This window comes from Eleutherodactylus coqui, chromosome 9 (assembly GCF_035609145.1).
Source record: "Eleutherodactylus coqui strain aEleCoq1 chromosome 9, aEleCoq1.hap1, whole genome shotgun sequence".
NCBI classification, from domain to species: Eukaryota; Metazoa; Chordata; class Amphibia; order Anura; family Eleutherodactylidae; genus Eleutherodactylus; species Eleutherodactylus coqui.
This window is the reverse complement of record NC_089845.1, coordinates 169051390-169077935: the sequence shown is the minus strand read 5'-3', so window position 1 is coordinate 169077935 and position 26546 is coordinate 169051390. Positions and strand designations below refer to the sequence as shown.

At 43.5% G+C, this 26546-nt stretch overlaps 1 protein-coding gene across 1 annotated transcript in view; it reads right to left on the bottom strand.

Annotated features, from left to right (window-relative positions):
* The window catches only part of KCNQ3 (potassium voltage-gated channel subfamily Q member 3), a 223699-nt gene that overhangs the window by 28531 nt on the left and 168622 nt on the right, over nt 1-26546 (bottom strand). Inside the window, exons 7-9 of the mRNA XM_066578783.1 lie at nt 24423-24518; nt 24252-24346; nt 19925-19951 (exon numbers count right to left, since the gene is read on the bottom strand). Coding sequence (XP_066434880.1) covers nt 19925-19951; nt 24252-24346; nt 24423-24518 — 218 coding nt within the window. The remainder of the gene's footprint in view (nt 1-19924; nt 19952-24251; nt 24347-24422; nt 24519-26546) is intronic.

Sequence of the window (26546 nt, the reverse complement as noted above, 5' to 3'; positions counted from 1 at the left end):
ACAGATGCTGCAATACCAAACATGTTTTTATTTTTTTATCTTGATCATAAAGTGAAGGGCGGTGAGTTTTTACTACATTTTAGTTTTTTTAGTCCGCATTCTGACAGTTTATCAAGGCACACCACAGGCATGGCTTGATGGTCAATCAGCCATACGGGCCATCAGAAGAGCCCAGGCTGCCATGGCAACTGAAAAGCCCCTCATGATTTCATCAGAGTGGCTGTTTGGGACCTCCAAATGTCGATTAGGGCATTTAAGTGGTTAACAGCTGCAGATAGTGTTCCTACTGATCACGGATGTCGTGGCCGGTGTCAGCTGTCTCTGACAGCCGGCACCCACCATGTATAGCTCCTGATCCTGCTGTATACATACCCCGCACCCCAGGATGTTATACAGTGAAGGGGTTAACATGAGCTGAGCGGTCAGAAGATAGCGGCAGAAAAAAAAAATTTTCAAAGATATTTTAGTTTTTAGCAGAAGAAGAGCAAAATAAACCCTCTATAAATGTGGTTTGGCCCTAATTGTGCCATAGAAGAAATTCAACTTCACTTTTGCTGCAGTTTATACACCATAGAGTCAGGCCGGCCTCTCCCCGCAGGCCGCGGGATCGCTTTGTTGTTTTTTTTCATCTCCCTCTACTTAAAGGTTTGTAGACATTTTCCGTACATTACATGATACATTAAATAGGACCAATGAAAAATACAACTCGTCCCACAAAAAGCAACAACGAGCCCTCCGACAGCGACGCCGATGGGCAAACAAGAGCTATGATTCTTTGGAAGTGGGAGGAGAAACCAAAAATGGAGAAAAAAAAGTGGCGCCTCATTAAGGGGTTACCTAGTTCTACAGTCCTGACTCATACCTGGGCTGTACGGCGCAGCCCTGCAGTCCTGTCCTCTATCAGTACTGTTCTGTAGTGCAGATGGGATATAGTAATAGTCCTAGACGCGCCGATTAGCCTTTGAGCGCACACAAGAGGGTGGCGTCGCCGTTGGCTCGCTCGCTCTCCTGCAGCCGGTTTAGAGAGGCAGGTTCATCGCCGACTCATTCAGACAAGAAATCATTCAGAATTGTTCATTCATTCTCGTTCGCTGTGAATCAGTAGGACTGAAGCGCTGTCTGAACCGAATGACTGGCGAATGAGCCAATGAAGATGTTTATGCCGCAACGACCGACAAAAAATGAACGATTTCCCTTCATCATTCAGTAGTCGGCTCGCGATTAAACCGAATGATCATTCACTTATGATCTCTTGTACAATCTTTTGAAAGATAACATTCCATCTACAAGCCCCTTTCGCCTGGAAGATCAGGCGGCGTAGGGTTTGTCTGTTGTCCGTTACCATGGAGATGTTTTGGGGTTTTTTTAAACGAGGAAGTTTCAAAACAACTTCTGATGAATTGGCGCAGCCTCATGGGGCTCAACGAGACTTGTGTAAACGAGTGCGGACATCAGCGCTCAGGTTGTTGGCGCTCGTGCTGAGCGTTTAGACAGGCAGATCACCGCTGGATCCCGGGCTTCTCATCAGCGCTTCACCTTCCCGTATTGTTTTTATGAAGTGGAGGACAGTGAAGGATTGTTTTGCATTTACACGGGCCGATTATTGCTCAAATTAATTTGTTTGAACGCATTTTGAGCGCTAATTGTCCCGTGTAAATGGTCCTTGAGTCCCCCCCCCCCCCCATCCACAAGATACCAGAAAACGAACTGATCACTGAGACCCCACTGATCTCCAGAACAGAGTATGGAGAGACAGTCACACATGGATCGCACCACTTTATTCATTCCAGTGGGACTGCCAGAGATGCTTGACCACTTCTCCATTCATCTGGGGACCCCAAAGACCCTGGTTTTCAGGATTGGTGGCTTCCTAGTGGTTGGATCCCTACTAATCAGATATCCTGTAGATAGGAGATAATTTAATTTCATGAGATAAGGTCAGGCGTACGAGTCCCTACAGTTCCATATTACTGACTAACGCGCATTCCGTGTTCTGCCTCCTAGAGGTGCCACATTCTCCTGTAACAGAAGATGCCTGAGAAGGTCCCTACGGGTACAGTATGGGCCCAGCGCAGTCTGTGCCCCTTTATGGAGCAGTCTGTGCCCCCATGAATACTCCCCAACTGTAAATTACTGGAAGTCCTTATCCATCATGCAGGTCCCCAGATTCCACATTCATCCGTTGTTCAAGCATTGCTCGGACACAGGCACCGGTAAGAAGATTTATAACAGGGCCATGCAAAAGAAAATCTAGACCCGAGCCACATATAATCCATATTCTAGAGTCGGAGGGACAGATACCATGATGTCAGCGAGTCTCCATCAGTTACACCTCCTGAATCATCCTCCTCCCGCCTCTGTATCCTCCCCTCTGATGCTCTGAGGGGCCGCTGCCAGCTCTTCTATGTCTCCACAACACAATCGCTTAGTTCTGCTACTATATTTATGTACTGATCTTGGTCCTGGTGCTGTGTTTTTGTTATGAGCTTGATTCTGCTACTGTATTTATGTAGTGAGTTCGGTTCCAGTGATGTATTTATTTTATGACATTGGTTCCGATTCTGTATGTATGTTATTAACTTGGTTTTGCTATTGTAACTGTACGGAGGTTGGTTTGTACTGTATTTATGTGCTGAGGTTGGTTCTGGTGCCATATTTATTTATTGAGCTTAGTTCCAATGTATTTATGTTAAGGGCTGTCTTTCGGTCCTGAACTTGGTACAGGTGCTGTATTTATGAAATGATTTTGGTTCTATATCTATCTGTATTTATGTTATAAATGGTTCTGGTGCTGTATTTTTATTATGAGCTTGGTTCTGAGGCTGTATATATGTAATGAGCTTGGTTTTGAATTATAGCCATATACTGAGCCTGATTCTGCTTTTGTATTTATGTTATGAGCTTGTTTCATGCACTTTATCTATGTATCAAGCTGGATTCTGGTACTATATTTATGTACTGAATTTGGTTCTTGTGCTGTATTATTTGAAATGAGTTTGGTTCTGTATCTATGTACTGAGCTTGGTACTGCTACTGTATTTATGTTATGAGCCTGGTTCTGGTGCTAGATTTTTATCACGAGCTTGATTCTGAGGCTGTATACATGTAATGAGCTTGGTTCTGAATTGTAGCTATGTACTAAGCTTGGTTCTGGTGCTGTTTTTATGTATCAAGCTGGGTTCTGGTACTGTATTTATGTACTGAGCTTTGTTCTGGTGCTGTATGTATGTTATGAATTTGGGTCTGGTACACTATTTATTCACTGAGCTGTCCTAGGTGGGTATGCTGTTATCTTGCTGCTTTCTATAGACTACAAGCGGATTGTCTGCCTGTCAGTCTGCATGTATTCTACAGAATATTGTTTTTATTTTTCCTATGATGTAGTGGCGGCAAAAAAAACTTCTGCACAGAGTGCCATTTAATCTAAGACAAGCGCTGGCTCTATTCACTGCAGTAGAGCTGAGCTGCAATACTCGACACAACCTTGAGCAGGTGAGGCGCTGTTTCTGGAAGGGAGCAGCCATGTTTTTGTAATCCTGTACAACCCCAATAAGCCAAGATCCTCGTTAGTCTGCGCCATCTTTATTTCTAGAAGGCTGACGGACTCGGTTGCATTTTTTAAGCAGCCGTATATCAATGATAAGATTGCAGACTTGTTCGGGGACGAGCTCCGTTCATACAAGGGCTGCTGAAGGAGACATTCCAGAAAACAAGCTGAATTGTGTACTTTAGAAATGTGAAAACTGCTTTGTAATATCTTACTTCTAGGCTAAGACCCAATCATTTGAAATGAGAGGCCCAAAGCCTGAGGCTGCACTACTGAGAGATTCTAATGACTCGTTGACTTCTTTCACTGCCACTTCCTCCGCGCTGCGACAGAGGTGGTTATGTGCGTCGGAGCTACGCTACATCGGGTGAATTTGATCCCCAAAGGTCTTCATGACAAGACTGCGACCCTCCAGTCCGGGAACAAGATTTGTCCATGGCTCGGAGGATTGGGGTTGGGGGGAGGGGGGGGGGCAGGGTGTATATTATCTGCTGCCATCCTTTCTTCCTGTTCTGATGCTTCTACCTGTTCCTGGGCCCCCTCTTCATTCTTCCAAGATGGCCGTGGTGCTCCTGTCGCTGCTCGACGCATACTGTGCATCAGTAGTCAGACACATCATGCTGCTTTCGAGTTTCCCACAGATGCAGGCAAAGATGGCAAACGGTGTATGTTGTAATCAGAATTTCCATGTCATGACAGGTCTCCATGACAACGCCGTATCTGGATGAAGGGGACATGTTGACAGCAGACCCCCTCAGTAGTGCAGCCTCAGACTTTGGGCCTGTAACTTCAAGTGATCAGATCTCAGCATAGAAGTAAGATATTACAATATTGTTTTTACATTTAGTATACTTTAAATGGACTTTTCTCCATACACTGTACACATAGGAGAGCAGGATCTCTTCTCTATCTCTGAGCTGGTGGGTGTAGACTGCTGCTATGATGTCTCCATACACTGTACACATAGGAGAGCAGGATCTCTTCTCTATCTCTGAGCTGGTGGGTGTAGACTGCTGCTATGATGTCTCCATACACTGTACACATAGGAGAGCAGGATCTCTTCTCTATCTCTGAGCTGGTGGGTGTAGACTGCTGCTATGATGTCTCCATACACTGTACACATAGGAGAGCAGGATCTCTTCTCTATCTCTGAGCTGGTGGGTGCAGACTGCTGCTATGATGTCTCCACACACTGTACACATAGGAGAGCAGGATCTCTATCTCTGAGCTGGTGGGTGTAGACTGCTGCTATGATGTCTCCATACACTGTACACATAGGAGAGCAGGATCTCTTCTCTATCTCTGAGCTGGTGGCTGTAGACTGCTATGATGTCTCCATATACTGTACACATAGGAGAGCAGGATCTCTTCTCTACCTCTGAGCTGGTGGGTGTAGACTGCTGCTATGATGTCTCCATACACTGTACACATAGGAGAGCAGAATATCTTCTCTATCCCTGAGCTGATGGGTGTAAACTGCTGCTATGTTGTCTCCATATACTGTACACATAGGAGAGCAGGATCTCTTCTCTATCTCTGAGCTGGTGGGTGTATACTGCTGCCCTGATGCCTCCATACACTGTACACATTGGAGAGCAGGATCTCTTCTCTATCTCTGAGCTGGTGGGTGTATACTGCTGCTCTGATGCCTCCATACACTGTACACATAGGAGAGCAGGATCTCTCCTCTATCTCTGAGCTGGTGGGTGCAGACTGCTGCTATGATGTCTCTAAACACATACGAGAGCAGGATCTCTTCTCTATCTCTGAGCTGGTGGGTGTAGACTGCTGCTATGATGTCTCCATACACTGTACACATAGGAGAGCAGGATCTCTTCTCTATCTCTGAGCTGGTGGCTGTAGACTGCTGCTATGATGCCTCCATACACTGTACACATAGGAGAGCAGGATCTCTTCTCTATCTCTGAGCTGGATGGTGCAGACTGCTGCTATGATGTCTCCATATACTGTACACATAGAAGAGCAGGATCTCTTCTCTATTTGTGAGCTGGTGGGTGTAGACTGCTATGATGTCTCCATACACTGTACACATAGGAGAGCAGGATCTCTTCTCTATCTCTAAGCTGTTGGGTGTAGACTGCTGCTATGATGTCCCCATACACTGTACACATAGGAGAGCAGGATCTCTTCTCTATCTCTGAGCTGGTGGGTGTAGACTGCTGATGTATGATGTCTCCATATACTGTACACATAGGAGAGCAGGATCTCTTCTCTATCTCTGAGCTGGATGGATGTAGACTGCTGCTATGATCCCTCTATACACTGTACACATATACTGGAACAGGATCTCTTCTCTATCTCTGAGCTGGTGGGTGTAGACTGCTGCTATGTTGTCTCCATATACTGTACACATAGGAGAGCAGGATCTCTTCTCTATCCCTGAGCTGCTGGATGTAGACTACTGCTATGATGTCTCCACACACTGTACACATAGGAGAGAAGGATCTCTTTTCTATCTCTGAGCTGGTGGGTGTAAACTGCTGCTATGATGTCTCCATACACTGTACACATAGAGGAGCAGGATCTCTTCTCTATTTCTGAGCTGGTGGGTGTAGACTGCTCCTATGATGTCTCCATACACTGCACACATAAGAGAGCAGGATCTCTTCTCTCTCTCTCTCTGAGCTGGTGGGTGTAGACTGCTCCTATGATGTCTCCATACACTGCACACATAGAGGAGCAGGATCTCTTCTCTATTTCTGAGCTGGTGGGTGTAGACTGCTCCTATGATGTCTCCATACACTGTACACATAGGAGAGCAGGATCTCTTCTCTATCTCTGAGCTGGTGGGTGTATACTGCTGCTCTGATGTCTCCATACACTGTACACATAGGGGAGCAGGATCTCTTCTCTATCTCTGAGCTGGTGGGTGTAGACTGCTGCTATGATCTCTCCATACACTGTACACATAGGAGAGCAGGATCTCTTCCCTATCTCTATGCTGGTGGGTGTAGACTGCTGCTATGATGTCTCCATACAGTGTACACATAGGAGAGCAGGATCTCTTCTCTATCTCTGAGCTGGTGGGTGTATACTGCTGCTCTGATGTCTCCATACACTGTACACATAGGGGAGCAGGATCTCTTCTCTATCTCTGAGCTGGTGGGTGTAGACTGCTGCTATGATGTCTCCATACACTGCACACATAGGAGAGCAGGATCTCTTCTCTATCTCTGAGCTGGTGGGTGTAGACTGCTGCTATGATGTCTCCGTACACTTTACACAAAAGAGAGCAGGGTCTCTTCTTTATCGCTGAGCTGGTTGCTTTTGACAGCTCTGTTTAATGTATCCCATCATCGTCATGGGTGGTGAGGTGCGTTAAAAAGCACTAAAACGCACAAAAATAAAATAGACAGCGCTCGATTGAAATCAGTGGCGGCGTTGTACTGCAGCTAGCGCGGCACTCGACACTCCACACTAATCGCGGTAAAAAGCGGCATGTGTGAGTTGCTTAACTCTCTATATAACACACAGAGACTTAACAACTTCATGTAGGACACTACAGACGTACTGAGCAGCGTAGATGTGATTTCAGTAGCTGTGAGGCAGTAATCACTCTCATCTGTAGCAGCAAATCTGTATACGTATCTGCTTCTGCCTCACTCTGCATTAGTGATGGATCCTTCATGAATGAGCGGGCTCTGTCAGCTGACTCCTTTACAGGAACGATGCCAGACAGAGGTGGCTCTTACATTGGAGCTGAGTGGTTGCTCAGGCTGTTGTCTCCTCTAATTTGACTCCGTAGAGATTAAAACAGGACAACCCCATCCCTCCCTTGCATAGTATAGCACATGGGCCGCAACATGAAAGGAAATGGGTAAAGGAGGTGGCTGGCTGTCCGCTGTTCTGCGCTTCGCTTGACTCTACAAGAGAAAGCTAGAACAACCTATAATGAAGAGCCATTCAGGGTCTGACAGTGCTGGCTCTTTTTGGTGGGTTGAGCTAAAATATTTGGCTCAACAAAAAGGGCTAAACTTCCCATCAGTAGTCTGCGGCTTCCTCCTCTTCCCCTCTCCTCTCTATAGACTTTTATGGGCAGCAAGAGACAACGACAACGACTCCCCACTTCCGGAGATCATCTTGGTGTTACTATTGATAGAGAGAAACATGACAACAGACAGTAGACAGCATCTTAGAAGGCCGCCCCGTCTGATCAGCACATTACAGGGTTTCTCACCACAAAATCATCATTTTTGGTAATTACGGTAATTAGCACTTCTACTTGTTATCACATGAGCACAAGTTCGTTCACAGTTTGGTGACCATTCAATCTCATTATTATATTATATTTAGGTTATTATGACTGGGTGAGCCGGAAAGAAAAAGCTTCTCACCTGGAATGAAGGTCACCAGTCAGAATACGCGGCACACAGATGCGGTAAGGTAAACGCGCCGGCGTTATATCAGCTGTAGATCTTGTGACAGTAAATGCGCAGCGTAATACAGCGACAGCAAAGACTGTAATGAACCTACATGTACGACTTCCGATATTTTCCACATATAAATTGACCTGCAATGCGCATTTTGAAGTCGTAGCGTGTCAATTCGTTCAGCGCGTTTCCACCACTAAGTTCACTTATTGCAAAGCGCAGGAAATCCGTAACAAAATATGTGAAAAAACCCGCATTAACACTTGTGGATAGCGAATCTGCCGTCCAGCATGAGCAGGGACCTTCAGTGTATGTTCACATGCAGCAAAGTTAGTGGGGATTATCTGCATCGATTCCCGTGTCAAAAACCGCATCAAAATCCAAGATGTTGGTGCAGATTTTGATACAAAAATGATGCAGATTTTGACTCGGTTGTGGAAACCTGCAGCCCTTCCGCTACGTGTAAACGAGCCCTGAAGTTGTTTTTGCTCCTCGAGTTTTCTTACATTCAGCTGTTTCTTTGTCATTAATTATCACTAAGTTTTCCAAAAGTGATATCCGGAAATGGCGTCCGTCAGCGCTCCGAGAGAAGCCAGTCTGAAGAGCACCCCTACCCAGATGGGGACATGGCCTTTCCACGCCAGGTGGGCTCAAGCTGTGAAGAAGCTGATGCCACCTCTGCCAACGACTGAGACTCTATTCACACCCTATATTAGACGCACGCTGAATGGCCCCCTTAGTAGAGTCCTCGGCCCTCTGTATGACTGGAGCGCTCCCTTGCGCATATGTCTAAGCAGTGGGAATAGAACCTTAGAAAGAAGGTGGTATAAGGTATTTATTGCAATCAATGAGACTGTAGCATACATTAAAGTAACGCAAGAAAATCTCTAAGATGCTGCGATACACAGCTCCAAATCTCCCGCACAGACGTAGTGTGAAGTAATACAATTCTGGTTTTCTGCAGCCACCACTAGAGGGAGCTGCTGCATACTGTGTTATTATGTAATGTAGAACTGTATACAGAAAGCTCATGAGCTCCCTCTAGTGACAGCTGCAGGCAGACAGAATTTCATAATTTACCTCTATGTCTTTGCTGAGGATTTGGAGCTTTGTATCAGAAGAATATGAAAGGATGGCAAAAGTCAAGTGGCTTTGATGATGGAGAATATGAAGATGAGAGACTGACGTACCTCAGAATAAGCTGCTCCTCCACACGCTGATGTGATGTTACACAAGAACTATAAACTAGAACTACAAGAGCTCCACAGGTACTTTTGCAGCATTCCTAACATTGACACAAGATCCACTTTTGATGCTGCTGTAGCTACATGCTCCAGTTATGGGGTCGGACGATTTTAGAGAATGTATTCGCTGTAAGGGTTAATAAGTAGATAAGAGACTCCCTAATATACCTCATGTCTACACAGCGCCCATTGTACGGGGTGACATCATCTAGATCTGCGTTATTAAAGGTTTACTCTGGTTTCAGCAAATAGACAATTATAGACTTTGCTCATATACTTTCTGTGTTAATCAACTGTGGTTCAAAATCTCTGCTTGCTGTTACTAAAGGGGGGTAATCTATACTGGTTATTGATGGACACACAAATGTGTTCTAAGACTGAACTCTCATAAGTGCACATAAGGCGAGAGCCCATCATATGACTGGAACAGATTTGTTTGTTTTTTTGAAGGTTCACATTCAGTGACAGCAAGCAGAGATCTTGGGACAGTAAAGGATTGATGCAGAAAATACATCAGACATTTCCATAACTTTTCATTCTAACTATATGCTTCCTTTTCTGAAACTAAAGATCCTTTTCAAGGGGTTTTCTGGTTTTATGTAAATAATGGTTAGCTGTATAACTGGGGTGTAACTAGAGGGGCTGCAGGGGTAGAAGTTGCAGCCGGGCCCTGTGGGGCCCCGAAGAGCCTCTCCCACATGTCACGACACCCGTATTACAAATGATAGATGGATGGCAGAGTGCTGTTAGAGATTTTACATGGAGCCTGCAGCTTTCTCTGCATAATAAGACCTCTGCTTGCTGTCAGTGCATGGAAACATTCTTATCTACATCCAGAGGATGAAAAAAAATCTTGATCATGAGTGACTGATACAGGTGATGAGTCTGGCTATGAGCAGGATGTGGTTTCAGCATGTGTTGGTTAACAAATATGTTCACAGACAGCAAGCATACATAATAACCCCTTCTGCCCCATGGCGTTACATGTATGTCATGGACAGGAAGGGGTTACTCCGAAATACTGTGCTTTTATGGCATATGGATGGTGCAGGCTCAGGAGCTGGCTGTGACTGTGGGGATTGGACAGAAGACCGATCCTCGCCATCAACCTCTTACGTGACGCAATCAATGTTAATCGCGGCATGTATGGAGTTAATAGAGGGGGGGGGGCTCCCTCTGTTACGTCATCGGTCCTTTGCCATCCAATGGGTTGCTATGAAAACCAGATGCCAGTCAATGGTCTCTGGTTCTGCCATGGATTCTAATGTGAATGAATAGAGGTAATAAACTGCAGCACAGAAGTACTGCACTGTAATATCTGAGCGATCATAAGATTGCCGGTTCAAGTCCCTACAGGGACATAAAAAAGATGAAAAAAACTGAAAAAATAATTTTTAAAATACCCCCCCCCCCCATGTTTAGTGCCGCCGCAGCTGTAATGACCCGTGCAATATATTAAACAAACCTTTTTTCCTGCATGGAAAATGTTATAAAAAAAGTTCATTTTGCTTCTCAAAAAGATTCATCTGTTCCCCAAGATGCTGCCCATAAAGTGGGTCATCACAGCCTCACAGACAAAAATATAACAATTCTGAGTCTTTGAACGCAGCGATGCAAAAATGTGATTATTTTCCCAAAAATGGTTTTTATTTGTTCAGGCCTGGAAAACCCCTCTAAACTTTATTTACATAAAACCGGAGCGCCGCTCTCATGTAGCGTCCGCGTCTTTGGGCTGTTTGTGTAATGTTGCCACGTGTCATGGCTGTACTGTATCTCATCACAGGGGGCGCTATTACAACATGAAGTATATTAGTCGGTGACTACAATGTTTATTGTCTTTTCTTTTGCAAACACATTTCCAAAAACCTGCCAACGGCTTTTAGGCTGCGGTCACACGGGGCGGAAATCCTGCGGAAATCTCGCAAAATGACCGCACGGAAATACCACGAGATTTCTGTGGCAGAAATGCAGCCTCAAAACACGCGCCATTTGGTGTGGGATTAGAAGCGGCTTCACCCCCTGCATTCCGCTGCGGGCCGTCTCTCCCCAAGAGAGGAGAGATGGCCGCAGCGGAGATGGCGATAAAATTGACATGCCGCGGGTTTGAGTTCCGCATGGCACGTCAGTTTCAACGCGGCTTGGCCACAACGGCTTCTCTGCAGCGCGTGGATGAGATTTTTGCAAATCTCGTGCAGTTTGCTGCTTTATCCCGGGATAAAAAAGTCCGCACGGAAATTCAGCAACAATTCCGCCCCGTGGGAACCCAGCCTTAAGAGCATTTCCCCCTAAAATGAAAAAGAGCCAGTGGTTACAGATGTAGCAGAGCTGAATGTGTTGCCACTTGCTTTGTGTATGGCATCGCACACACTACTTAGAATGCAGCAGCTTTCGCCAGCAGTCCTATGCAACACTACAAATAAGGAAATGGCTTTCACCAAGAATAGTGTTGAAACAAAAAGATGCTACACTGACAAATTCATCTCTGCTACCTCTGGAGGATGAGCTCTTCTGTTAACTTATTACCACTTCTTTTCAACCTTTTTTTTTACAGAGTCTGCCCCATCTCTAAGCTTGGTGACCTGTCCTCAGTAGAGGCCATTGACAGCTGATTGATGAGGCACCCAGGGGCAGATCTATGAGCTTGGTTCTAGTATTGTGATGTTATACTGCAGTTGGTTGTGCTGTATTTATGAACTGAATTAGGCCCGGCTGCTATATTTATGTACTGAGCTTGGTTCTGGTACTGTATTTACCTTATGAGCTTGGTTCTGGTGTTGTATTTATGTTATGAGGTTTGTTCTGGTGCTCTGTTTATCTACTGAGCTCTGTTCTATTACATTATTTATGTACTGAGCTTGGTTCTGGTATTGCATTTATGTACTTGTAAGGTCTGCTACTCATGTCTGCTGCCCCCTTGCAGTTCTGGGCAACTGCAAACATCATTCTGCTATTTATGTGCATATGGATCCTATCTGTCTGTTTCCATCCAGTACTGAGTGGGTTAACCAGCCCTCTGGCTCGCAGCTCAGCTGTGGGATTAATGGGCAATCACTTCCCTATTTAAGCTGAGCTGGTCCACTTCCTGGTGGCCTCAGTATTGGTGTTTCCTCTCGTCACTCCACTACTTGGTCTACTGTCTTTGGACTATTTAAGTCTATTTTTAACTTTTATCTGCATATCCCGTTTGTTCCTTGGCCTTGTGTTCTGTACCTGTATGTGTGTCCATTTCCTTTTGTCTGTGCTTCATTCTCATCTCTGTAGTAAGTTAGTTCTGTGCAGTGTCTTCGTTTCTGTGTTTCAGTGCTTCATCCCTGTTTTCTGTCAGGGCTAGTCAGGCCCTAGGTTCCAGCACAGGGCCGCCCTTATCAGGGCGATTACCCTGCTTGTAGGCAGGGCCCCTTCCATCTCCCTGCGTACCTTAGGCCCAGTTTTCCTTCTTAGGTATTCCTGTCTGCCGGTCACCCAGTCTGGTATTAAAACCAGGCTGGTTGGTTAGCCCAGTGAGTCCACATTCTAAAATCCATAACAGTCCTGAGTTTGGCGCTGTATTTATGTTATAAACGTGATTATGGTATTATAACTTTGTAGCGAGGTTGTTTGTATAATATTTGTGTACTGAACTCTGCTCTGCTGCAGCCCAGCTCATTCACGTAAATGTGGCTGTTAGCTTTATTTCTCACCACTAGAGGGGGCATTTCTATCTATAAAAAATGGTTGAAAAGAACATTTTAAGCTGACTGAAGTGGGATGATCTTTTTTTCTTTAGGGGGAAGGGCTTTTTAGATACCCAAAAGCTGTATGATGAATAATCCTCCGGCCCCCACAGCAGACACGATGCAAGCATGCAGCAGATGCAGATGTGCAATGATGCGCGTTTTGATACCTAAGTTTTCGTTTGATGCTTGATCCAAAGTATGAGTCCCTAATAACAATGACATTACTGTGAAGTGAAGGAGACATGATTAGGACGCTGGTTTGTGATAGACATGCAGCGGTATTACGGCACAGAAACACATGGAAATGACATGGAATTCTTATTAGGATAAGGCTGTTCTCTTAAAGGAAACAGCGCTACTCTTGTCTGCAGGCTGCGCTTGGTATTTCATCTCAGTCTTAACTCCTGCCCATTGTGCGCTGTACATGTATGGCAGATGTCATTGTATGGAGTGCGCTCCGGACTGAGCCGCTTCATGCACAGTAAGGGCTGACACTTTTGTCACCAGCCAAAATAAAACAGGGTGTGGCTTAGAGGGTGTGGTTAGGGGCGTGGCTTATCCTCATGTATTACTTTACCGCTGGTATCCTGATGGCCCCAGTAATAATAGTGTCACCTCGCAGTAGTCCTTAAAGTAATAATGCCCCCTCTTAGTGGCCCCTATAGTAATAGTGTCCCCTCTGTTACCTCTAAAGTAATAGTGCCCCCTCTCCGTGGCTCCTATAATAATAGTGCCCCCTCTTAGTGGCCCCTATAGTAATAGTGTCCCCTCTGTTACCTCTAAAGTAATAGTGCACCCTCTCTGTGGCTCCTATAATAATAGTGCCCCCTATTAGTGGCCCCTATAGTAATCGTGCCTTTCTCAGTGGCATGACTAATTGTGCCCCCTTTCATGGCCCCAGTAGTAATAGTGTTTACGTAGTGGCCCAAGTAGTAATAAAGACCCATCTTTGTACTCGCCCCACCCATATACCTCCATCGGGGTAACAACCACACCATGAAGTACTTGAACTTGCTCTGTGGCTCCGGTCTGGTGAACGCTGACTGTCGGATTGAACCTGGGACCTCCTGTGCTCCAGTCTCTAAGCTCTCCCTGTTGAGCCATCCAGCCCTTGGACAGCTCCCCTGCAGGACTTTTGCCATATTCTCTGATTCTACAATCCAGTCCCTGTTCTAGCTCTGCCCTGTTCCTAATTAGGCCATCAGAAAAAAAATATAGAATGCCAGAATTGCACTTTTTTTGTCACCCTGTCTACAGCAAAAAACAGTTAAAAGCAATCAAAAAGTTGTACGAACCCCAAAAAGGTGTCGCAATTGGGTTTTCTTTTCAATTTCACCGCACTTAGAAAGTTTTAAAAGTTTTCCAGTACATTCTATGTTACTTTAAATGGTATCACTGAAAAATACAACTCGTCCTACAAACAATAAGCCCTCTTGTAGCGATGTCACCGGAAAAATAAACGTATGATTTTATGAAAGTAGAGAGGAAAAATGGAAAAGACAAAAAAGAAATAGGGCTGCCGCGGGAAGGGGTTAATCAAGGGAATGCTGCAGAGCGGACAGGAGTGGCGCTGTTTCTTTAAGAAAATGTTTTTTGTTTTTTTTTAACTCTCTCACAAACTAGAATAGGAGGAGCTTATTGAGACTCACCTATGGGGCCAACAACTTACAAGTCGCATAACATTTCATTAAAGGGGGGTTCCCACTTTAGACAAGACAGACGATAAATGCGATAGATGCGGGTGTCACCTCTGGGAAGCCCACCTACCTGCAGGACAGGCTTCTCCAGACGCCCGTCTCACCTGGTCAGGTGGCTGCTCCCCCGTCTGTTCCGGTAACAGCCAGAGGCGTGAATGGAGTTAGCCACACATATAATAGCAGCGGCCTCACCAGGTGGGACGGTGGTCAGGAGACCCCTGATATATCCTGTGAATGCAGTAGTCCAATAACATAAAGAGGACCTCTCATCTCCTGTCTGTTTCAGTAAATACGTGTGTTTCTCACAAAATCACAATTCTGTAGGGTCTTTTTTTATAATTCTGTGTTGTTCTGTTATTCCTTTTGGTAATTGAGACAACTGGGTGTTACCATTCCATCTGTCAAAGGGGTGTGTCCATACACTCTCTGACAACACTGATTGGACAATGACTGACTGTGCAGGGACCTCCTCCAACTGCTAGCACCCAGTTGACAATTTACTGATACCTTGCCAGGAGGAATAACAGAGGAATGTAGAACTCCAAGAGAGAGATGCCCCCAAAGTGTTATATTATGGAGGATGTAAGTATTTGTGTCAGCAGAGCAGACGGGTTCTCTTTAGACGGAGTTGTCTGAGGTTTTAAGAAAGCGACCTGAGAGCAGGACATGGTGTAAAATAAGTAAAACAAATGTTATTCACCTGTCAATCCGCCGGCGCGCCAGTGATGAACTCATGGTCCCTGCTGCTACTGCAACGGTGACATCCGCACATCCACATGACCTCTGCAGACAATCATTGGCCTCAGTGGTCATGTGTCATACATGTACATCAATGCTAAGGTCATGTGAATGATGCATGTGACATCATCACTGCAAGACTGGCGAGGACCACCAGAGCGACGATGCATTAAACAGACTCCACTGGTATATCTAACCCTTGTACATCCTGTACTGCCCCCTGTCTGCTCCCTTGTTGTATAAGCAGACATGTGACCGCATGCAGTTTCAGGCCCAAAGCCTTGTCTTTGGACCTGCAGGCCATCCACAAAGATAAAACGTCCCATGCTGAAGACAGGACGGTATAAATACTGGCGTGCACAGTGACTTGGATTCACACACGCTCTCCACAAAAACAAATGACCAGAGAATATCCTTAAAGGGATGTGCCACGGCAGTGTGTCAGTAGTGCAGCCTCAGGCTTTGGGATGTGTCAATAGTCCAGCCTCAGGTCTTGGAATCTATCAGTAGTGCAGCCTCAGACTTTAGAATTTGGCAGCAGTGCAGCCTCAGGCTATGGGCTTATAAACTCAAGCTATCATATTTTGAAAGATGTGCTGGAAATTGCCACCTTCTATTTCTGTCTGGTCAGATAAATCAAAATTCGTTGAGCCCAAAGTCCTCCAATCAGCAGCTGTGGACCTTCTACCAAGCGATGACGCCACAATGTAGAGGATTAAGACTCCAGAATGACTTTTCCTTGTCTGTTTACTTACGCTTCGTGTCAGGATGCTTCGGCTTAATCACCTTTCAATCACTAATCAAACTACTAACGACCACTTGTCTGTTATGTGTATGTATGTATGTGCCCTGCCCCTGGTGACATCATCACTCCGCCCCTTGTGACATCATCGCAGGTCCTACAACATATATAAAACACAGTTAGGGCTCGTGGAAGGGGAGGACAAAAATAACAAAATAAGAATACAAGTAAACCGTTATAATCTCAGACATAACTCAGTGTTCCTGACAGGAGACACCGACCTACCGCCACTACAGAACAGAGATCCGGTGGGCTGAAGGACCTGCAGTGATGTCACTGTTGTAAGAGGAGCCAATGTGCAGTTTTTGGTAGAAAGTACTGTATACTGGATAAGCCAATAGCAGCCACTAGGACCTGTGATGATGTCACCGTCATGTGATCACCTGTGTGGGTGGAGTCACGGATCACATGACCAGGGGCTGATCGCTGTATCCAAGAGTCTGCTGAGCTGGTGATGTCTGGAAATCAGCATGGATGTACCACAGCTGTATATGTGAATCAGAATGGATGTAGTAGAGCTGTGTGTGTGATGTGCGGGGATCATAACGGATGTACCATGTAGCACAGCTGTGTGGGGTATTGCGCCAAGAGAAACACTGGTACTATAATTTCCTAATAATTACTAGTAGATTTGATAATGAAAAGACGGATTGCAGAAGTGAGGACCGAACTACAGAATATAACCTCAGCGCCAAAGACGCCATTGTCACAGTAAGTAGGCCTCAAGTTCTTAATGAAGATGAAAGTCTAGAAGTAACTGTGTATTATCTATAGAGAATTTATCATCTTAATATAAATCTGCACAACGTTGCTGAGACACCCAGTGGTCACATGACAGCGGGAAGATATATTACACCACGTTTAACTGTGAAGCTGCCTGATAGATATAACATAGATAGATAGATAGATCAGATAGATAGATATAGATAGATAGAGATATCAGATAGATAGATAGATGGATATGAGATAGATACATAGATAGATATATATGAGATACATAGATGTGAGATACCGGTAGATAGATAGAAGATAGATAGATATGAGATAGATAAATAGATAATAGATAGATATGAGATACATAGATAGATAGATATGACATAGACAAATAGATATGAGATAGATAGATGTGAGATAGATAGATAGATAGATAGATAGATAGATAGATAGATAGATAGATAGATAGATAGATATGAGATAGATACATAGATAGATATGAGATAGATAGATAGATGTGTTATAGATTGATATGAGATAGATAGAAGATAGATATGAGATAGTCAAATAGATAATAGATAGATATGAGATACATAGATAGATAGATATGACATAGATAAATAGATATGAGATAGATAAATGTGAGATAGATAGATAGATGTGAGCTAGACAGATAATAGATAGATATGAGAAACATAGATAGATAGATATGAGATAGATAGATGTGAGATAGATAGATATGAGATAGATAGAAGATAGATAGATAGATATGAGATAGATAAATAGATAGATAGATAGATATGAGATAGATAGACAGATAATAGATAGATATGAGATAGATAGATAGATAGATATGACATAGATAGATATGAGATAGATATATATGAGATAGATGATTAATAGATAGATGGTAGATAGATAGATAGATAGATAGATAGATATGAGATAGATAGATATGAGATAGATAGATATGACATAGATAGATATGAGATAGATAGATATATATGAGATAGATGATTAATAGATAGATGGTAGATAGATAGATAGATAGATAGATATGAGATAGATAGATATAAGATAGATATTAGATAGATAGATATAAGATAGGAGATAGATACATCACAAATAGATAGATAGATATATCAGATAGATAGATAGATAGATAGATAGATATATCAGATAGATAGATATAGATAGATAGAGATATCAGATAGATAGATAGATATAGATAGATAGATATGAGATAGATAGATATGACATAGATAGATGTGAGATAGATAGATGATAGATAGATAGATAGATAGATAGATAGATAGATAGATAGATATGAGATAGATAGATAGATAGATATGAGATACATAGATGTGAGATAGAAGATAGATAGATATGAGATAGATAAATAGATAATAGATAGATATGAGATACATAGATAGATATGACATAGATAAATAGATAGATGTGAGATAGATAGATCGATGTGAGATAGATAGATAGATAGATAGATAGATAGATAGGAGAGAGATAGATAGATAGGTAGATGATAGATAGATAGATATGAGATAGATAGATGTGAGATAGATGGATAGATAGATAGATATTAGATAGATAGATAATAGATAGATATGAGATAGATAGATAGATAGATATGAGATAGATAGATGTGAGATAGATAGATAGATAGATATGAGATAGATAGAAGATAGATAGATAGATGTGAGATAGAAAGATAGATATGAGATAGATAGATAGATAGATAGATAGATAGATATGAGATAGATAGATAGATTAGAGTGATGGATAGATGTGAGATAGATAGATGTGAGATAGATAGATAGATAGATATGAGATAGATAGATGGATAGATAGATAGATAGATATGAGATAGATAGATAGGAGTTGGATGGATAGATAGATAGGTATGAGATAGATAGATAGATAGATAGATAGATAGACAGATAGACAGATATGAGATAGATAGATAGATAGATGTGAGATAGATGGATAGATGTGAGATAGATAGATATTAGATAGATAGATAGATAGACATTAGATAGATAGATAGATAGATAGATAGAAGATAGATAGATAGATAGATAGATAGATAGATAGATAGATAGATAGATAGATAGATAGATAGATAGATAGATATGAGATAGATGTGAGATAGATGGATAGATGTGAGATAGATATTAGATAGATAGATAGACATTAGATAGATAGAAGATAGATAGATAGATATGAGATAGATAGATAGATGTGAGATAGATGGATAGATGTGAGATAGATATTAGATAGATAGATAGACATTAGATAGATAGATAGATATGAGATAGATAGATATGACATAGATAGATATGACATAGATAGATATGAGATAGATAGATATATATGAGATAGATGATTAATAGATAGATGGTAGATAGATAGATAGATAGATAGATAGATAGATAGATAGATAGATATGAGATAGATAGATAGATAGATAGATAGGTTAGAGTGACGGATAGATGTGAGATAGATGGATAGATAGATAGGAGATGGATAGATAGATAGATAGATAGATAGGAGATGGATAGACAGATAGGAGATAGATAGATAGATAGATAGATAGGAGATGGATAGACAGATATGAGATAGATAGATAGATGTGAGAGAGATGGATAGATGTGAGATAGATATTAGATAGATATATAGACATTAGCTAGATAGATAGACAGATAATACCCTGTTTTTCTGAAAATAAGACATATCCTGAAAATAAGCCCTAGCATGATTTTTAAATGGTGTCCAGGCAGATATACATGTAAAAAAGAAATATTTTGGAGAAACAAATAATATAAGACCCTGTCTTATTTTCAGGGAAACATGGTAGATAGATAGATGGGTAGATAGATAGATATGAGAGAGATAGATAGATAGATAGATAGATAGACAGATATATATGAGATAGATAGATAGATAGATAGATAGATAGATAGATAGATAGATAGATAGATAGGAGATAGATATGAGATAGATAGATAGATAGATAGGAGATAGATATGAGATAGATAGATAGATAGGTGTTATACATACCTAGTGGCGCCATCCAATGGTTCTTTCCTTTAAAGGAATTTGCAAGCAGGAGAAAGGAAGGAAGAAAGACATTAAGCTGGAGCAGCTCTGGGATTTGCTCTGGGATTATCAATTAATATTTCCGTTAATTCTTTCACACTGGAGTACCCGTTGATGTGTTCTGTCCGGCATCTACGGGTCACTGAGATGGTTGTGTGATTTATACATAAGTATGTATGATTACAGCAGCTTTTCTGGAGAGGGTGCTCAAACTTGTGTTCATACTGCTACGCGTTTCTCCGGGGACCTGAGTTACCAGGAGGACACTTCCACAGGTGTAGGAGCTGGCTGGGTTTGCTTGAGTCAGCCAATCACCACCAGTCTGTGCAGATAAATATCATCCCCTCTTTCTAGAAGGTGCTGGTCATTTATCCATTATCCCTTTCCCTCTCAGTACTTGGTGTCATGCATGCTACTAGCTTGAGTTGCTTCCTCCACCTTCCCTGAAGATGGTCTGCACAGCTGATCTCCCCCTCTGCATGTTCTGCAGCCCCTTCCCCTTTATCAGGTGTGGCCTCCAGATATCTTATGTCTTGTATGTTGTTAGGTGGGTGATATATGACATGCTCCTTTTACGTTAGATTGGTGTCTGATGATGTTTCCCCTGTCTTGGTGCGTTGATCTTGGACGGCCGTTGATCTATGCATGCATGAGGTTTTGAGCTGAGTTTCCTTCTGTCTGTGAGGTAAGCAGGCTTCAGGTATGAGCAATGACTTGTTCTGTGTTTGTCAGAAGGTGTGGGCTACACTTGGCGTGAGCAAGGTCCTGTTCAATGTATGTCTGAACTGTCCTTTTCATTTTGTATTATGTTGTATTTCCCTTATCTTGTGCTCCTGCTCATTACCAGCTAGGGAGAGACAGTTTGCCCCTAGATTCCAGCATGGGGCCGAACCAATTGGGATAATCGCCCCACTTGTAGGCAGGGTTCCTCTTCTTTTGTTGTAGTTGTCTTGTTAGTGTAGGGACTCACAAGACAATGAGGACCCTTGATGTGGGCTTGTGAGCTTACGTGTTTTGGCCAAAATACAAACCAATACTTCATACCTACTTATAGATATTTCCATCTGTCCGGTTGTTTTGTATATCGGCAAGTATGATGTTTTTGTTTTCCCTGTAGGTGTTTCTATGCACATCTGGTCGGTTTGTTTTATGTTGGTGTCGGGCCGTGTATGCACATCCCAGGCCCCTTTTCTTTTTTCCAGTCATAAAATAGGTTGTGTTTGTGTAGGTTGTTGTTCCTACGCCCTGCACGGATGTAACATATACATCTGCCATTTTTGTCTTTGTAGTGACCCACAACGGGCACCACATAGTGCTAATATAGTTCTGGCATGTGACTTTAAGTGCATGTCTTTTATTTGCTATATACTGTAACTAGCTGATGTATCCAGCATCACCCAAGTTAATTTGATACAGGTGTTTATGTGTTGTTTACACAGAAAATTTTATGAAGTCAAGGTTACTTTAGAGTAACTGAGGAATAAAATATGTATACATATAGAGGAGCATTAGATTCTCCTCAGGCTGCATGTACCGATGTCCCTCTGCTCAATGTGCCACCCCTCCCGCTCTCCTCATTTAGGACCTAAAGAATGCTCGCACCAAATTTCACGCTTGTACAACACAGAGAAGTTACATTACATAGGGGTGCCAATAGTTTTGCACTTAGCATTGAATAATCGAGTTGTGACCGCTTTACTTTTCCTATTTAGCACTTAAAGAATGGTCGTGCCAAATTTCATGTTTGTACGACATCGGGAAGTTAGAGAATTAGTAGCGAGTCAGTCAGTCAGTAAGTGAGTCAGTGAGGGAGTCAATCAGTCAGTGAGTGAGTGAGGGCTTTCACCTTTATATATATAGATGGTCTAACTTTCATTGTGTTATATATACTGTTTTAATATGCAGACTTAACCCTTTCCAATCCAATTTGTATCCTGGCTTTCCTATGGGGCTTACTCTTCTGCTGTTATAAAATGGTGCTATATGCTGGCTAAAGCCAGTACTGCATGAGGTGACACGTTGGATAGGCTCCGACAGTAGAGAGGCTGGCAATATACAGTAAGAGAACCCCGACGGGCGTCTTCCAATATCAGAGCTGTACAGCCTTAAATCATAATGTCTTTAGACATCAGACAGTGGATTGGAAAGGGTTAAACCTGGTGGTTTGAGATAGTAGAGTTTAAAAGAGGAACAAGCCCAATGATTCAAACCATCCCTAAGCTGATGAAAGGAGCAAAAGCTCTGTAAGTTGAGATAATGTTCTTGAAGTTTTGAAAAAGAGAGAGCAAGTGTAAAAGTGAGAGAGAAGTGAAACGTGAGCAGACAGCTGGTTTAAGGGGCAGAGCTTCCGCGTTCTAGCAGTAAGTTCCTCGTTCAAATACCTGAAGTGCAACAAATATTTAGTACAGGTTCAGATATTTTAGCGCCCTGGTGAAAAATCCAGATAATCAGTATGGATTATATTGAGAGGCAGCAGCACTACGAGCCACCACCTTCAAGCCTGGATATGAGAGGCTGGATTGTAGTGGACTTTAACCTTTCATCTGCTGGATGTTGAACAGTAAGTCTGCTGTTACCCTGCCTGCCTCCCTGAAATCCCTTCACTGGGAGTGATATAGTTTAACTATGGCAGGTTATAAACTATCTATATGCATTGTAGTGCACTTCATGTCCATTGTATAGTCAGATCGTTCCACCCAGCAAGATGACATCACTGGACTCTTCTACCATCTCCTTACTGTATATTCCTGCTTTATGGCTCCTGTTGTATCACAGTATGAGCCCGGCCAGAGAGTTTTCTCTTTGCTCCTTGTCAGCATACACAATAAAATGTCTTCATAAAAAACATGATAAACTGATATCCATTTGTGTCCTTTCATCGGGTCCGACCCCCTGCTCAGAGCAGGATCACTAAATCATCCCAGTAAATAATCAAGAAGACGGGCCAGAATGCTGCGGATTTTGACTGTAGCCAATAAAAAAAGTCTTTATTGGCTGGGGAGGCCTTAATAGAGCTAATATGAAGGAGCTGTGTGGTCCTGACACCCCTGTGATTCCCAGCTCAGGTCTGGTTGTCATACACTAAAAAGTGATAAAGAAGTAATAATTAAATGTAACCCAATCATCTAATAATACTACTAATGATGGTCGGCATCACTAACTCACTACCCAACCTATCTTCTCTCTCCAGTCCTTTTACTTCCCTCCCCTTCTCCCTTCCTCCCTTCTCTCTTTCCCTAATTTCTTTCCTTAATCCCCTCCCTCATCCCTCCACCTCCCTTTGTTACCTCTTTCTCTCCCTTTGGTCCAGCATCAGATACCGCTGTGTTGATCCTTTGGGCTCTATGACTGACACATTACGGGACTGGCACAGGCGCTCCTTCAATCCCTACCGCTATAGAGGAGTAATCGGGTGGAGCTATCTCATGGTAGAGACTAGGTGGCCTACGGAACTAGTGGAGGACCAAACTAGATAATGGAGGAAAATGATAGGATAGAGATGATACGAAGGTGCTGCCCAACCAGGTGAACGCTCTGTTAATGGCAGGTGTACCAGAGGGCACTGGATCAAGTTGCAAATAACTGATGAAAGGTGCAGCTATCCAAGATGCAAGAAGAAGAAGACTGGTTAGATCCCACTTCTTGTGTTTTATTTTTGATAAAAACAACAGATACACGTGTTTGGACGCCCCAGGACCTCTTCATCAGTAATGCTGAGGTACAGCTTAGGATAAACACGTATACCTAGCTGTATTTAAGGGGCTAATGAGCATGAGCCAGAAGCAGAGTATCAGCGTTACAGGGAAGCAGCTGCTTACTGAGGAAGAGGTCCTAGGGCAGCGTTTCCCAACTCCAGTCCTCAAGGCACCCAACAGGTCATGTGCTCAGGATGTCCTCAGTATTGCACAGGTGATGTAATTATTGTCGGCGCCTCAGACATTGCCGCAAGTGTTCTTACTATAGGATATCCTGAACTCATGACCTGTTGGTGGTCCCTGAGGACTGGAGTTGGGAAATCCTGCCCTAGGGCCTCAAAATGTGTTTATCATAACTAAAACGAGAAGTAGGATCTAACCTGTCGTCCTCTCGTTCTTCCATCTCGGATGGTTGCGCCGTTCACCAGTTACATTTAACTTGTGCGACTATTTCCAGGATTTCCCGTCCTTCGCAGTGTAATTCTCTACATGCAGCATCCATGATTATTCCGTGTATGTCATGGGAGATAACACCCTGCTCACATCTGCCCAACAAGAACGACATATAACATAGCTAAAGAGGCGACACCTACCTAAAATACGGGAACTGCACAACGGTCTCGTAGTACTGCCAGCTGGCGGTCAGATCGATTCTGCTCAGGTTAGTGGCATAAAATCTCCACGCCGACTACAGAGAAGCGAGAGCGCAGGTAAATAGCATGGTCATCCAATAGCATCCTGTTTCCCATCATCCTCCTCATTACCTGGATGAGTTCTGCCGCCGGTTTCCTTCTCTTTTCAAAATGTTTCTGGCGATGTTGTTCCTGAACCTTCAGAGCGAGTCCGGAGCCGAGGATCCCCTGAAACATATGAGGGTCGCCGTTAAATAGGACAACATTTGAATCCGAGAGATCCCGCAGATGAATAGATCCGTAGACATCGCCGCTGTAGGATGCAGAACGATACAACATCCTGGAGGAATTCCAGCAAAAACAGCTTTAAAATATCGTGGGTCTAGTCAGGACGAGAGGCACTCACGGCCCCCGGAGAATAGGGGGGCCAAAACCCTAGAAACCGCCCAGTCAGCTCCATACCGAGGTGTGATAAGGATCAGGGTCAGATGAGGTGACTACTCTGCGTATGCTTCCAGCTATCCCCTTATCATATATCTAAAAAGACCATTGATATTATTTCCTCAATTCAAGTCCTTTTCCCCTTTTTTTCCTAATTTTTTTTCTTTTTTTGTCCCTTAATTTAACATTTTTTAGGAATATAAGGTTTTAGCACGGGATCGCCCTTCTCGGGGCAGGTGCTCCGTATTGTAAGGGGACACCATAGGGCACTATAGGATGAATTTTTAGGTCCCTCCCCTTTTCTACATAAACCTTTTTGTATATTTCTCTGGCCGCTCCCTCCTGGTCAAGGTGAATATTTCACCTTGATAATGTACAGCAGTGACTACTGTGCTTCCTGGTGGTACTGGAACAAGTAGGGCACTAAGTGGATATGTGTGTGAGGCACAGTGCTTGCCTACGGGGCACTACAAGATAGAAGGATGACACCTGGGGCAGGTGGAAGGACAGCGGGGGTGAGATAGTAAAGGGGCAATCAGGACAGATGCACGCGGCTGCGCACACTATTATGAGAGATTCTGTGGCTGTAATGGGGGGGGGGGAGTTATAACGTTCTCCCCGTCCCTCCCCCATCCACAGGATATCCAGAGGATGGGGGATAACTTTCTGATTGGTGAGGGTCTGACCACTGGGACCCCCACGCCGTCCCAGTCATTGTCCGAGGGAATGCAGCAGAGGTCACGCAGGCTCTTCGCTGTTTCATACACTTCAATGACAGTGTTGGGGGTCTACTGAATTCAAGCACTTCCTCAATCTCCGCCTCTGTCATTGAAGTGAAAGGAGAGGCAGCATACCAGCGGAACCAACATTCCATTGACTTGGGGCCGACTGCACCCCCGTTCTTCAGATCTGTGGGGGTCCCAGCAGTCGGATCCCAAACAATAATGTGGGTAAAGTGTAACTTTTTAATTTGGCACAACCTCTAATGCCATAGAGTTGGAATCTTTGTATCTCCACCAGGTGGCGCTGCAGTGTTTAGATATAACTTGTTATAGAAAGTTGTTACAAGTTGAACTTTGCTACATCTGTGTGATAGAAAATGTCTAGCTGAAAGGATGTTGGGCATCACATGACTATATTTTCTCTTGCCCTGCAGCCTGATATGTTAAAAAAGGTAATACGGTTCCTACTAAATGACAGCAAGCAGAGATCTTGATATTGATGCAGAGAATATATTGGCAAAAAGGTTGGTTTCACACGGCGAGAATCTTGCATGAATATGAACTCCATTGTATTCAGTGGAGCCGGCAAAGCATGGCGCCGCGTGCGAGGTGAATGCGAATGCGATGTGAGTTTCCCATAGAAACAATGAAAAACGCTCCGCGATCCTCCGCTGCGGCTGTGAAACCCGGCCCGATATTGCGCTCGCCAATGTGACATCAGCCTCAGCATATGTGCAGAAGGCGAATCCAACATGGATTCCACCTCTAAAGCCGCAGTAGAAATCCACCACTAAGCCGCAAATGTCTGCTGAATATTTCGCCCTGGCTTCACACAGGGATTTACTTCTGTGAGTGCGAATAATACGCGTACGGAATTTTTGTTGCTCACGATAAGACATCACATGTCGCGTTTTACAAAGGATCCGTACAGAATCCCCCCAGAAATGTCACACCTGAATTTTGCCCGTTCGTACGTGTGAATCCGAGGAAGAAATTCGCTGCTCAACCGCAGATTTCATGCTGCATTCTTTGGAGGCAGAATCCGCGCTAAAACATCTGCATCAGATTCCGCCGCCTGAAGCTCCCGTTACTG